A 15926-nucleotide genomic window follows, 5' to 3' on the forward strand; every position below is an offset into this window, starting at 1 on the left:
GTGTATCATTCTAATTGCTTAGTGACTGGCACTTTCATTATTATGGTTTTCATTTTAGCTGAATCAGTGCACAGGTGAAGTAATCAGCTGATCAGTAACTCAGTGGTTACTAACTTGCTCTCACCCATCACCTGATTATGTCACCTGTGCACTGGTTCAGCTATTGTTTAAACCTGCCCTGGGGGTACTTGCGGCCCTCTGTACATGTGTTACTCCGGCATATCATATCTAGTGCCTCACCAGCCTCTGACCTCACTGCACGTCACTGATACATAATAGAAATTGTATGGCCATTTGAGTCAAGTGAATATTGATTTTTGGTGTAGCTTCCATTACAACAAATATTGCAATTGGTGTATGTATTTGTGTATCTCCATAAAAGGGAAAATGTAATTTTACATCTAATATTTATTTTTAGTTGTCCTAAATAATTAAAAAAAAACAGTCCTCATTTTTTTCCACTTTTTTTTTTTGGGGGGGGGGTTAGGGGGGCGCTTCAGGTTTTTGTGCCTACAGGCACCTGAGATGTAAATCCGGCTATGTATATATACAATTTATTTCTGCCAATCTGAGTTTGTCTCCTATAAATTAACCATTTGGCTGCCAAACAGGACTTCAATGCATTGTTGTAGCTAAGGATAACTATTAGACATGTCATGGCCTCCCCAGTTTCACAGAAAATTGTCAAAATGCAATATGTTCTCCGCATTGCAAATTATTTAAAATCAGGCAAGCTCAGATAATGGTAAAAAAACAACAAAAATATTTACATAAGATGCTAGTTTCTTCTTAATTAGAAATGACATCCATGCTTCAGGGCTTTATTTTGTAAGATGTAATGTGTTCCTTTTCTTTCACTGAGTCTTTTATTGTTTTACAACCAAAGCTTATTTGTCCCATTAGGCACATGAAAGAGATCACAGAACTGCAAGTTCAGCAGAGAAGGGAGATAGAAGCTCTTTACATAAGGCTGGGAAAACCTCTCCCTCCGAACGTGGGATTCCTCCACGCAGCTCCACCAAGTGGTCGCAGAAGGAGAATCAGCAAAAATAAACTAAAAACTGGAAAACTGATCAACCCACTAGTGCAGCAATTAAAAAGTGAGACCATTACAAGTAAGCATATTTTTTATAGATATTGAAATGTTTGAATTTCATTTTGTTCATATTTTATGCTTGAGTTTCTTTCCTTCCTAAGATATGGAGAGTCCACAACGTCATTCAGTATAAGTGGGAATATCTTTCCTGGCCAGCAGGAGGAGGCAAAGAGCACCACAACAAAGCTGTTAAGTGTCACTCTCCTACCCATAACCCCCAGTCATTCTCTTTGCCTCTGTCAATGGAGGAGGTGAAGTTTGGTGTCTGAAGGAATTAATTCCTTTTTTGCATACTTTTCCCTGCAAGCAAGGATCTGGGTTTAGCTGAGTCCACGTTAATCTTTTCAGATGGTGGTGGCTTTTAAGCAGTTAGGAAGTTGTGAGGTGGTGCTTACTTTGTTTCTTAACACATTGCTGCCCTAGTTATAGAAAGCCTGAGTTTTGTTACTCTGTTCTTTCACACCTGGTAAGCTGTCATCCTGCCTGACAGCTAGATTGCAGGTAAGTGCCTTTTTTGTCTTCTAGGTATGGAGATATGCACTTAAGGAGATTGAGCTACAATTTTATGTGGGACATGAAAATATCCTTTATATAGGATACTTTTAGGCAGGTTGCAGGACACTGTATTTGTGACTATAAAAGGGAGACTAAGGGGTTAATGCATTTTGGAAACTTGCATGTCTTTTATTATTGGGGATAATGTACACTTTATTCTTCTGGGTTATGTGTCTCAGGAGGAATGGGAGAGACGGCTGCCCTTTTTTAAAAGTTTTGGTTATTGTGTGAGCTACTTAGTTTGAGAAACGCAGTGAGGCACAGTTTAATTGGCTCTGGCAGTTTCCTAGGAGACGCAAGAGGAAGTCACTGCTAGAGAATAACTGTCAGTCTCTCTGTAACGCACGCTTTTAATTCAGCTGCGCAGTTTCTTGTTGGTTAAAGTCATGTGACTTCTGCTCTTCCGCATTCTGTAAGCGGAGCGGCGTTGTCACTATCCGACATCTCCACTGCTCATTTCTTTCTGGAGAGTGCTAGGAACGTCTGGAGAGTTTCTGCCTGTTTGTTTTCTTATTATCCTTTATGTAAAGTGTATTGTGGTTGTCAGGTAAGACACCTCAGTTAGGCTGAGGTGCAGAGGTCCTGACTTAATTTTTGTTCAGCTAGGAAAGTATTCTAAGATTCTTAAAGTGACAGTAACAAGTTTAAATAATTATACATTTTCCTAAATGTATTTTGTTATTATGGATATGGATCAAGACTTTGTTTCTTTAGATAAATGTTTGTTACGCCTTAAGGAACAAATTGTTTTGCCTATGCAATTTTGTGCTGCATGCTTAGCTAGAACTCTTGAATGTAAAGACAGATTGTTGTCCTCTGAGCCCAATGTCTCTCAGGATGATGCTCAGGCAATGCCACAGCCTTCTCCTCAAGCGTCCAAAACCTCAATGGCGTCAAATGCAGTGGCCTGCGGTTCCTCTCAGCCTCCTGAAGGCATTTATTTGCCTGTAGATTTTGCTGCACAGGTATCTTCTCCGGTATCTGCGGCATTTCCTATACTGGGAAAACGCAAGAGGAAAATTAAACATTCAGATAGTAAGGTTTCTGTTCCACCTACTGCTACGCAGGTTGCGCTCCCTCATAAGTCTAATGAGGAGGATACGTCGGTAGCTTCTGAGGGTAAAATCTCAGATTCTGACAGTATAATTCCTTTGTCTAAGGTTGAAGATTTCAACTTCAGGTTTATGCTTGAACACCTTTGTGTATTATTAAAAGAGGTATTGGCTACTCTGGACGACTCCGACTCTCATGTTGTGGTCAACCCTAAAAAATCTAGTAAGCTTAATAGATACTATGATGTTCTCTGTGGAAGCGTTTCCTGTTCCAGACCGTGTGACAGAGATTATTACACAGGAATGGGAGAAGCCAGGGATTCCTTTCTCTCTGTCTTCAGTCTTTAAAAATATGTTTCCTGTTGCTGATTCCATTAAAGATTCATGGCGCACGGCGCCTAAAGTAGAAGGGGCTATTTCTACTTTGGCTGAGAGAACTACAATCCCTATAGAGGATAGCTGCTCTTTTAAGGATCCCATAGATAAGAAGCTGGAGGCTTATTTGAAAAAGATGTATGTTCATCAGGGTATTCAATGGCAACCTGCAGTTTGTATTGCCACAGTAGCAAGTGCAGTATCTTATTGGTGTGATGCCTTGTCAGAATCTATTTTAGAAGAGACTCTGTTGGAGGAAATTCCAGATAGGATTATGGCTCTTAAACTAGCCAATTCCTTTATTTCTGATGCTAATATTCAAGTTATTAGACTGAGGTCCAAGATGTCTGGCTTCACTATCTTAGCCCGCAGGGCTTTGTGGTTAAAATCTTGTTCTGCTGATGTTACCTCCAAATCAAGCTTCTGGTGCTTCCTTACAAGGGTAAAACCTTGTTTGGACCTGGCCTTGCCGAAATAATTTCTTATATTACGGGTGGAAAGGGGTCTTTTCTACCACAAGACAAGAACAGACTTGAAGGACGTCAAAGCAATGTTCGTTCCTTTCGTAACTTCAAAGGTCAAAAGTCTTCCTTTTCCACTTCCAAGCAGGAGCAGTCCAAGTCTTATTGGAGACCCAATCAGTCTTGGAGCAAGGGGAAGCAATCAAAGAAACCCTCAGCTGAGTCTGTCAGCATGAAGGGTCAGCCCCCGGTCTGGGATCAGATCAAGTGGGGGTCAGACTTTCCCTTTATTTTATCAAGCGTGGATACGAGATGTCCCAGATCCTTGTGCTGTGGACATTGTATCTCAGGGTTACAAAATAGAATTCAAAGCTTTTCCTCCCAGGGGTAGATTCCACCTCTCAAGATTATCTGCAGACTAGGTAAAAAGAGAGGCATTCTTCTCCCCCGCCTACCTACCTACTATAATATAATATGTTAAAGTCTATTTATACCAAGTACAGACACCCCGACTCAGAAGACAATAAGCTGATATTAAGGGGGAATAATCTGAACCTGCTATAAGGACTTGACTTAGTTTCACTGTTTAAAGGGACATTCTAGTCAAAATTAAACTTTCATTATTCAGATAGGACATGTAATTTTAATCAACTTTCCAATTTACTTTTATCATAAAATTTGCTTTTTTCTCTTGGTATTCTTAGTTTAAACTAAACCTAGGTAGGCTCATATGCTAATTTCTAAGCCTTTGAGGGCTGCCTCTAATCACATGCTTTTTAAATTGTTTTTCACAACAAAAGACTTGGTAGTTCACGTGGGCCATATAGATAACACTGTGGTCAGGCACAATAAGTTATTTAAGATTAAACACAATGCTAAATGCATGTTAATAGATAATAAACAATCGCAGTCATGTGATGAGGGGGCTGGAAGAAGGTTCCTAGATACAAGGTAATCACAGAGGTAAAAAGTTTATTAACCCCTTCATGACCGGACCATTTTTCAATTTTCTTACCCTTAATGACAATGGCTATTTTTACATTTCTGCAGTGTTTGTGTTTAGCTGTAATTTTCCTCTTACTCGTTTACTGTACCCATACATATATACCGTTTTTCTCGCCATTAAATGAACTTTCTAAAGATACCATTATATTCATCATATCTTATAATTTACTATAAAAAAAAATTAAAATATGAGGAAAAAATTAAAAAAAAAACACTTTTTCTAACTTTGACCCCCAAAATCTGTTACACATCTACAACCACCAAAAAACACAGATTCTAAATAGTTTCTAAATTTTGTCCCGAGTTTAGAAATACCCAATGTTTACATGTTCTTTGCTTTTTTTTGCAAGTTATAGGGCAAAAAATACAAGTAGCACTTTGCTATTTCCAAACCACTTTTTTTCAAAATTAGCGCTAGTTAAATAGGAACACTGATATCTTTCAGGAATCCCTGAATATCCCTTGAAATGTATATATTTTTATTTAGAAGACATCCCAAAGTATTGATCTAGGCCCATTTTGGTATATTTCATGCCACCATTTCACCGCCAAATGCGATTAAATTAAAAAAAATTGTTGACTTTTTCACAAATTTTTTCACAAACTTTAGGTTTCTCGCTGAATTTATTTACAAACAACTTGTGCAATTATGGCATAAATGGTTGTAAATACTTCTCTGGGATCCCCTTTGTTCAGAAATAGCAGACATATATTGCGTTGGCGTTGCTTTTTGGTAATTAGAAGGTAGCTAAATACAGCTGCACACCACACGTGTATTATGCGTAGCAGTGAAGGGGTTAATTAGGGAGCTTGTAGGGAGCTTTTAGGTTTAATTTTAGCTTTATTGTAGTGTAGTGTAGTGTAGTAGACAACCCAAATTATTGATCTAGGCCCATTTTGGTATATTTCATGCCACCATTTCACCGCCAAATATGATCAAATAAAAAAAAAAACCTGTTAAATTTTTCACAATTTTAGGTTTCTCACTGAAATTATTTACAAACAGCTTGTGCAATTATGGCACACATGGTTGTAAATGCTTCTCTGGGATCTCCTTTGTTCAGAAATAGCAGACATATATGGCTTTGGCGTTGCTTTTTGTTAAAAATAAGGCTGTTAAATGCTGCTGCGCACCACACTTGTAATATGCCCAGCAGTTAAGGGGGTTAATTAGGTAGCTTGTAGGGTTAATTTTTAGCCTTAGTGTAGAGATCAGCCTCCCACCTGACGCATCCCACCCCTGATCCCCCCTGACCCCCCTCAAACAGCTCTCTTCCCTCCCCACCTCACAATTGTCACCACCATCTTAAGAACTAGCAGAAAGTCTGCCAGTACTGAAATAAAAATCTTTTTTTTTTTTTTTTTAATTTTTTTTTAATTTTTTTCCATTCAGTCTGCAGTGATGGATCTCCCCTTACTCCACAACCTCCCTGATCCTCCCCATACATCTCCCTGATCCCTCCCCCTCTACCTATTTGCCGCCATCTTGGGTACTGGCAGCTGTCTGCCAGTACCCAATTTGCCCCCCAAAATAGTTTTTTTTAAACTTTTTTATATGAAAGATTTGTTTTCTGTAGTGTAGCTGGCCCCAGGGCCGGTGCTAGACTATTTTGCGCCCTAGGCAAGACCAGCTACTTGCGCCCCCCCCCCCCCCCCAAAAAAAAAAAATGCCACAAATGTCTGAAGTAAATCATTTTTATGTTGAATGAATCATTTTATAGTGGAATCTAGACCCCCTCAAACACACACTCACATACAGACAGATTCACTCAAATACAGACACAGATTTATAGATACACACAGACTCTCTCACACACACAGATACACACAGACCACCTCAAACACTCACATACAGACAGATTCACTCACACACACACAGACTCACACACAGACAGATTCACTCACACACACACACACTCACATACAGACAGATTCACTCAAACACACACAGGCAGACAGATTCGCTCAAATACACTCACAGATTTATAGATACACACAGACTCACACACACAGATACAGACAGACCACCTCAAACACACACTCACATACAAACAGATTCACTCAAATACACACACAGATTTATAGATACACAGACTCACACACACAGATACAGACAGACCACCTCAAACACTCACATACAGACAGATTCACTCACACGCACACACACTCACATACAGACAGATTCACTCAAACACACACAGGAAGACAGATTCGATCAAATACACTCACAGATTTATAGATACACACAGACTCTCACACACACAGATACAGACAGACCACCTCAAACACACACTCACATACAGACAGATTCACTCAAACACACACACTCATATACAGACAGATTCACTCAAACACACACAAAAGTAAAAGACAACTTGATATAGATTCACAATAATAGACAGTAACTGCATTTATAGATGTGCAAAGTTTTTTTTACTAGCTCTAACAATAAGCAAAGTTTTTAAACATGAAGCATTCCCCACGCACATACATGGCCTGGAAAATATTGCTCCAAATTTAATCTACAAGTGGATCCTCCCTATAGGCCACATACACTGTGTGACACACATCCTATGGTTCGTGTGCATCTGTAAACACAGTACACAGCAGGCACTTGTATGCACACAATTTGGGATTATAGATTACATACATACATACATACATACATACATACCTCTCCTAAACACACACAATACACAACAGGCACTCATGTATGCACACAATATGAGATTATATAGAATATTATTATATTTATACAACTAGGTTATAATGTGAAATTAATTTACTAGGACTGGTCCTAGTTTGACTTAGTTTGGCTCTAACACTAACTGTTATATTTTCTATATCAGGCTTTTGAATCTTGATGCCTGATTGCCTGTGACACACACATACCGTGTGCATGCCTGACTCATGATGGCTAATTGGTAATGGCTACATATATTAAAGGATCCATGATCCATTTATCCCAAAACAAAATGTATAGACTGAGCTGAGGCTCAGCAAAAAGAAAACTAAATTACATCACTGGTGAAAGTGATATTTTTGCTCACCAGACACACCAAGTTGCCACCGGCAGTCCGTCACCAGCCTAGCCTCACTGCTGCTGCTTCAGCCTTTTTGCCTGCCTCCCTGCCTCAGCTCGCTGCTTCCTGGCCTCAGCTCGCTGCTTCCCGCTCTCAGCTCTTCTTCATGCGCCTGCAGCTGCTGCTGGAATTCTGAGTGAGAGGAAGTGATGACGAGTGTCAGGGCAGGAAGCGTTGCACTGAGCGGGAGATCACTGCATCATCGCGTGAGGCTGGCCGGATCAATCTATCATTAGCAGCCATCAGCCAGCCAGCACGCTGCACTTGTCAGTCTCTACAACATTGATACAGCGACCGTAAGACTTAAGTTGATGCTCAGTCTCACGGCCGCTGTATGCAAGTACTGTCCCCTGCTCAGTCGGAAGACTAATGTCTCTCCATCAAGCACTTAGGCAAATGTTGTACTGGAGTCTGTGCAACCCAGGTTGTGGCCGGCTGCGCCCTAGGTTGCAGTGCGCACTAGGCGGCTGCCTAGTTTGCCTAGTGGGAGCGCCGGCCCTGGCTGGCCCCCCTAAATAATCTACATCCCTCCCAGATCCCTTACTAAACAACGCAGCACTTCTAACAACAGAGGACATGCCAGGTACGTCAACTGTCAATAAGGGGAGTTTTTTCTATGACGTACCTGGTACGTCCTCTGTCATTAAGGGGTTAATATAACTGTGTTGGTTATGCAAAACTGGGGAATTGGTAATAAAGGGATTATCTATCTTTTAAAACAATAACAATTCTATTGTAGATTGTCCCTTTAACTGTCAATTGTTTGTATACTAAATGATATGACACAATATGTAATCTAAAGAATTGTATCTGGAATAACGATGTACATTTTATTGTCATATTCAATCCGTCAATAAAAAGAAATATAAATTAAAAAAAGAGAGGCATTCTTGAACTGCGTTCAGGACCTTTTCTTTCTGGGAATGATTGTTCCAGTTCCTGTAAGGGAACAGGGTCTATGATTCTATTCAAATCTCAAGAAGGAGGGAACTTTTCCGACCCATTTTAGACCTAAAGTGCCTCAAAAATGTTCTCAGGGTACCGTCCTTCAAAATGGAAACCATTCATTCCAATCTTTCTTTGGTCCAAGAGGGTCAGTTCATGATGACCATAGACCTGAAGGATGTGCATCTTCATGTTCCCATCCACAGGGATCATCACAAGTTCCTGAGATTTGCCTTTCTAGACAAACACTTTGGCCTTGCCACAGCTCCCAGATTTTTCACAAAGGTTCTAGGAGCTCTTTTGGCAGTGATCAGGTCTCGAGGAATTGCAGTGGCGCCCTACCTGGATGACATTGGTTCAAGCGCCATCTTTTCAACAAGCAAACTCTCATACAGAGATCTTGTTGTCTTTCTATGTTCCCATGGTTGGAAAGTGAATCTGGAAGAGAGTTATCTTGTTCCAGATACAAGGGTGGTTTTCTTAGGGACCATAATAGATTCCTTATCTATGAAAAATCAAAAAAAAAAAAGGTCAGAAAATCCAAAATTCTCTCCCCTTGCCTCTCTCTTCAGTCTATTATTCAGCCATCAGTAGCTCAATGTATGGAGGTAATTGGTCTGATGGTCGCATCCATGGACATCATTCCCTTTGCTCATTTCCATTTTAGAGCTCTACAGTTATGCATGCTCAGACAATGGAATGGAAACCATTCAGATCTGTCTCAGAGAATAGATCTAGATCAGTCGACAAGAATCGCTCTCTCCCATGGTGGCTTTCTCAGGAGCATCTGTCTCAGGGTACATGCTTCCAGAGACCTTCCTGGGTGATTGTCCGTGACCACGGACACCAGCCTGCTTGGCTGGGGAGCAGTCTGGAACTCATTAAAGACACAGGGTCTATGGACTCGGGAGGAGTCTGCTCTCCCCATAAACATCTTGGAGTTGACAGCAATATACAATGCTCTGATGGCTTGGCCTCAGTTGTCTTTAGCCCGGTTTAGCATGTTCCAATCGGACAACATCATGATCTCAGTGGCTTACATCAACCACTAGGGAGGAACTTGGAGTCCCTTAGCCATGAAGGAGGTGGCTCGAATTATTCAGTGGGCGGAATCTCACAATTGTTGTCTATCTGCCATCCACATTCCAGGAGTGTACAACTGGGAGGCAGATTTTCTGAGCAGATAGACATTTCATCCCAGGGAGTGGGCTCTCCATCTGGAGGTGTTCTCCAGGTTAACCCTCAAATGGGGGGTGCCAGAGTTGGATCTGATGGCATCTCAGCAGAATGCCAAGGTACGGTTCAAGGTCAAGAGATCTGCAGGCCGCTCTGATAGATGCTCTGGCGGTTCCTTGGGATTTCAGTCTAGCATACCGGTTTCCTCCATTTGCACTCCTTCCATGAGTCATTGCCCGTATCTAGCAGGAGAGAGCGTTGGTAATTCTAATAGCTCCTGCTTGGCCTCACAGGATCTGGTTTGCAGACCTAGTGATGATGTCATCTCTTCCACCTTGGAGGTTACCTCTGAGGAAGGACCTTCTAGTTCAGGGTCCTTTCCTCCATCCAAATCTTGTTTCTCTGAAGCTGACTGCTTGGAGATTGAACGCTTCGTCATTGGGACCATGCTGCAGGATCGCAAGCCTGTAACTCGTAAGATTTACCATAAGGTATGGAGTAAATACTTTTTTTTTTATTTTAATTTTTATTTTAATGTTTCTTTTTATTAAGGTACTAAAATCATACATCAGTTGTCATGAAATACACAATAATACAAACAAAATGATGCAATACAGGTAGACATTCCGTATATATCAAACGGAGCACCAAAACCAACTTCCATAAAAAGAGCAGTATCTCCTTCCTATACTAGTGCAAATATCCTATTCAGTAATTTGAATGTAGACTCACAACTGTACCTTATTTTTAACATAAAATCACACCTTTAAACAACATGGCTATTTCTTCTTAGCTGTAACAAAACAGTTGTCAACAAAAACATATATACTAGCCCTTTATAACAAACTAGAATGATACTCTGCAGTAACACATAATCTGATATAAGTATTTTCTTATATCTCTGTCAATGCTTGGGATGTAGAAGTGTAATTCTCTATTGTAATATTGTTCTCATCTCACTGTACATCTGAAAGTATCTGAAGTGACCACTTGCACTTGTTAAGCTGAGATGAGATGGGTCTCTAACCTCTATAGATAATAGTATTGATCAGAGATGTATCACTATGTCATGAATCAAGATGTATCTCAAAATAGCGGGCCAAAGCTGCTTTATGTAATTCCCAGTCTAAGTACTGGGTATGCAGCAACCACCTATTCGAAAGATAATTATTGTGTCACTAATTATATTCGGCCAGATTACGAGTTATGCGTTATGAGGGGTCCTGTACTAACTTGCACGTTATTGTCACCGCTCACTTTCCTACAGCGCTGGTATTACGGGTTTTTACAAACCCGGCGTTAAAAGGCAAGAAGTGAGCTAGAGCAAAATTGAGCTCCATACCGCACTCCAATACCAACGCTGCTTAAGTCAACGGTGAGCTGGTTGTACGTGCTCGTGCACAATTTCCCCATAGACATAAATGGGGAGAGCCGGCTGAAAAAAAACCTAACACCTGCAATAAAGCAGCGTAAAGCTCAGTAACGCAGCCCCATTGATTCCTATGGGTAAATAAAATGTATGTCTACACCTAACACCCTAACATGAACCCCGAGTCTAAACACCCCTAATCTTACACTTATTAACCCCTAATCTGCCGCCCCTGACATCGCCGACATCTAGATTATACTTATGAACCCCTAATCTGCCGCCCCCGACATCGCCGACACCTACATTATATTTATTAACCCCTAATCTGCTGCCCACAACATCGTCGACACCTACATAATGTTATTAACCCCTAATCTGCTGCCCCAACAATAAACATATTAATCCATAAATCACTGTACTCCCGCATCGTAAACACTAGTTAAATATTATTAACCCTTAATCTGCCGCCCCTAACATCGCCGCCACCTACCTACATTTATTAACCCCTAATCTGCCACCCCCAACGTCACCACCACTATATTATATTTATTAACCCCTAAACCTAAGTCAAACCCTAACACCCCCTAACTTAAATATAATTAAAATAAATATAAATAAAACCTACTATTAATAACTAAATAATTCCTATTTAAAACTAAATACTTACCTGTAAAATTAACCCTAAGATAGCTACAATATAATTAATAGTTACATTGTATCTATCTTATGGTTTGTTTTTATTTTACAGGCAAGTTTGTATTTATTTTAACTAGGTAGAATAGTTACTAAATAGTTATGAACTATTTAATAACTACCTAGCTAAAATAAATACAAATTTACCTGTAAAATAAAACCTAACCTGTCTTACACTAACACCTAACCTAACCCTACAATTAAATAAATTCCCTAAATTATATACAATTAACTAAATTCAATAAAATTAGCTAAATTACAAAAAAAAAAACACTAAATTGCAGAAAATAAAAAACAAATTACAAGATCTTTAAACTAATTACACCTAATCTAATAGCCCTATCAAAATAAAAAAATCCCCCCCCCAAAATAAAAATTGCCCCAAAGAAATCTGCTCTTTTACCTGAAAAAATACAAACAACCCCCCAACAGTAAAACCCACCACCCACACAACCAACCCCCCAAATAAATTTGGATGGGCATTGCCCTTAAAAGGGCATTTAGCTCTATTGCTTCCCAAAGCCCTAACCTAAAAATAAAACCCACCCAATACACCCTTAAAAAATCCTAACACTAACCCCCGAAGATCCACTTACCGGGAGAAGTCTTCATCCAAGCTGCAAGATGTCCTCAACGAAGCCGGCAGAAGTGGTCCTCCAGACGGGCAGAAGTCTTCATCCAGACAGCATCTTCTATCTTCATCCATTCAGCGCGGAGCGGGTCCATCTTCAAGACATACGGCGCGGAGAATCCTCTTCCAACGACGAATACCCGACGAATGAAGGTACCTTTAAGTGACATCATCCAAGATGGCGTCCCTTAGATTCCGATTGGCTGATAGAATTCGATCAGCCAATCGGAATTAAGGTTGAAAAAAATCCTATTGGCTGATGCAATCAGCCAATAGGATTGAAGTTCAATCCTATTGGCTGATTGGAACAGCCAATAGAATGCGAGCTAAATCCTATTGGCTGATTGCATCAGCCAATAGGATCTTTTCAACCTTGGTTCTGATTTGCTGATAGAATTCTATCAGACAATTGGAAGCTAAGGGACGCCATCTTGGATGACATCACTTAAAGGTACCTTCATTCATTAAAGGTACCTTCATTCACTCCGCGCCGGATGGATGAAGATATAAGATGCCGTCTGAAGGACCACTTCTGCCAGTCTGGAGGACCACTTCTGCCGGCTTCCTTGAGGATATCTTGTCGGGGGTTAGTGTTAGGATTTTTTAAGGGTGTACTGGGTGGGTTTTATTTTTAGGTTAGGGCTTTGGGCAGCAATAGAGCTAATTGCCCTTTTAAGGACAATGCCCATCCAAATGCCCTTTTCAGGGCAATGGGGAGCTTATTTTTTTTTTAGTTAGGGTTTTATTTGGGGCGTTGGTTGTGTGGGTGGTGGGTTTTACTGTTGGGGGGGGGGTTGTTTGTAAAAATTTTTACTGGTAAAAGAGCTGATTTATTTGGGGCAATGCCCCACAAAAGGCCATTTTAAGGGTTATTGGTAGTATAGTTTACACAGATTTATAGATACACAGACTCACACACACAGATACAGACATAGTAGTATAGTTTAGGCTAGGGTTTTTTTTATTTTGGCTGGGCTTTTTTTATTTTGATAGGGCTATTAGATTAGGTGTAATTAGTTTAAAGATCTTGTAATTTGTTTTTTATTTTCTGTAATTTAGGTTGTTGTTTTTTTGTAAATTAGCTAATTTTATTGAATTTAGTTAATTGTATTTAATTTAGGGAATTTATTTAATTGTACGGTTAGGTTAGGTGTTAGTGTAAAACAGGTTAGGTTTTATTTTACAGGTCAATTTGTATTTATTTTAGCTAGGTAGTTAGTAAATAGTTAATAACTATTTAGTAACTATTCTACCTAGTTAAAATAATACAAACTTGCCTGTAAAATAAAAATAAACCCTAAGATAGATACAATGTAACTATTAGTTATATTGTAGCTAGCTTAGGGTTTATTTTACAGGTAAGTATTTAGTTTTAAATAGGAATTATTTAGTTAATGATAGTAGGTTTTATTTAGATTTATTTAATTATATTTGTTAGGGGGTGTTAGGGTTAGACTTAGAATTAGGGGTTAATAAATTTAATATAGTGGCGGCGACGTTGGGGGCGGCAGATTAGGGGTTAATAAATGTAGGTAGGTGGCGGCAATGTTAGGGGTGGCAGATTAGGGGTTAATAATATTTAACTAATGTTTGCGAGGCAGGAGTGCGGTGGTTTAGGGGTTAATATGTTTATTATAGTGACGGCGATGTTGGGAGCGGCAGATTAGGGGTTAATAAATTAATTTTAGTGTTTGCAATGTGGGAGGGCCTCGGTTTAGGGGTTAATAGGTAGTTTATGGGTGTTAGTGTACGTTTTAGCACTTTAGTTATGAGTTTTATGCTACGGCTTTGTAGTGTAAAACTCATAACTACTGATTTTAAAATGCGGTACGAATCTTGACGGGATAGGGTGTACCGCTCACTTTTTGGCCTTCCAGGACAAGCTCGTAATACCGGAGCTATGGAAGTCCCATTGAAAATAGACTATATGCAAATTGCGTAAGTTAACTTGAGGTAAGGCCAAAAAAGTGTGCGGTGCCCCTAAATCTGCAAGACTCATAATATCAGCGGTAGTAAAAAAGCAGCGTTATAAGGCTTAACGCTGCTTTTTTACTCATAACGCAAGACTTGTAATCTAGCCGATTGTTAGGTGTGGGTACTGTGGGGGGGGCGGAGATTAATAAAACTTCCAATGCGGTAGTATGCATTAGGGGGGAAACTCCCCTGGCGAAATAGTCCCAGGAAATATAGTCATCTTTCTATCTGTGTTATATATCCTAAGATAGCGGATGAGTGGACTATTTGATATTATTATGAGTTACCCCTTTAGGTCCTCGCTCACCCCTATGAGGCTGAATAATCTAGGCAACTAGAAGTAATACTAGAACTATTCCCATAGGTAAATCAATGCCTATTGTATGAGGAAGTATCATAATTAATATAACATCCTGCGGTCAGCTTAAAGGGACACCGTAACCAAACATTTTCTTTCGTGATTCAGATTGAGCATAAAATTTTAAGCAACTTTATAATTTACTCCTATTATCAAATTTTCTTCATTCTCTTGGTATCTTTATTTGAAATGCAAGAATGTAAGTTTAGATGTCGGACCATTTTTGGTGAATAACCTGGGTTGTCCTTGCTGATTGGTGGATAAATTCATCCACTAATAAAAAAGTACTGAAACCCAAAAAAAGCTTAGATGCCTTCTTTTTCAAATAATGATAGCAAGAGAATGAAGAAAAATTGATAATAGGAGTAAATTAGAAAGTTGCTTAAAATTGCATGTTCTTTCTGAATTACAAAAGAAAATTTTTGGGTACAGTGTCCCTTTAAGACTGTCCAGTACCAAATTTGGGTATCTCCATCTTTTGAGCTGCATAGACATACATACCGATATTAGGCCAGCATATAAGGGAAAGCTTGCTATAAAATGTATATGAAAAAAACTTTCGGCCCCGGTTACAGCTTTGGGAGGGGAACAGATATAAACAGTAGAGAAGGCAGCCTTAAATTATATTAGAATATTCACCATTCACAAATAATGTTATACTGGTTCTATGCCATGTGACTATATGCCTTTAATAGCCCAAGTATTTCTATCATTTGGTTTAGATGTTATCAAAGGGTTACTCAGGGGCCTAGATATAATAGCTGCCTACCGCGGAGGTATACTGGGGTGATATATAGTCATAACTCTAGGTGCATGATAGGGCAAAAGTTGAACTTGGCTTGTTCTGTATTGTTGGAAAGGAAAGTTATACATTAGGAGAAACCACCATGTGACTGAGTGTGTGCAAGTCATGCTATATTGGTGGGGTAGAGACTATATCGCTTGTAACTCCAAATTGTAAACAGGTTGAGGGTTCTAATATATCTAACACTAAGGATCTAGAGACTTAGCTAGAATCCATAACTAGTGACTCTAAACCAAAAGCTTATCCACGCCGTCCCGGCCACTGACAGCAAGGAGTTCTCTTTGACCCCCAATGATTAACTATAGGAAGTATATTGCAGTAAAAAAGGAGATATGTTGGAACAAATAA

At 39.6% G+C, this 15926-nt stretch overlaps 1 protein-coding gene across 1 annotated transcript in view; it reads left to right on the forward strand.

Annotated features, from left to right (window-relative positions):
* The window catches only part of WNK2 (WNK lysine deficient protein kinase 2), a 331019-nt gene that overhangs the window by 257613 nt on the left and 57480 nt on the right, over nucleotides 1-15926 (forward strand). Inside the window, exon 22 of the mRNA XM_053720758.1 lies at nucleotides 904-1115. Within this exon, the coding sequence (XP_053576733.1) occupies nucleotides 904-1115 (212 nt within the window). The remainder of the gene's footprint in view (nucleotides 1-903; nucleotides 1116-15926) is intronic.

This window comes from Bombina bombina, chromosome 7 (assembly GCF_027579735.1).
Source record: "Bombina bombina isolate aBomBom1 chromosome 7, aBomBom1.pri, whole genome shotgun sequence".
NCBI classification, from domain to species: Eukaryota; Metazoa; Chordata; class Amphibia; order Anura; family Bombinatoridae; genus Bombina; species Bombina bombina.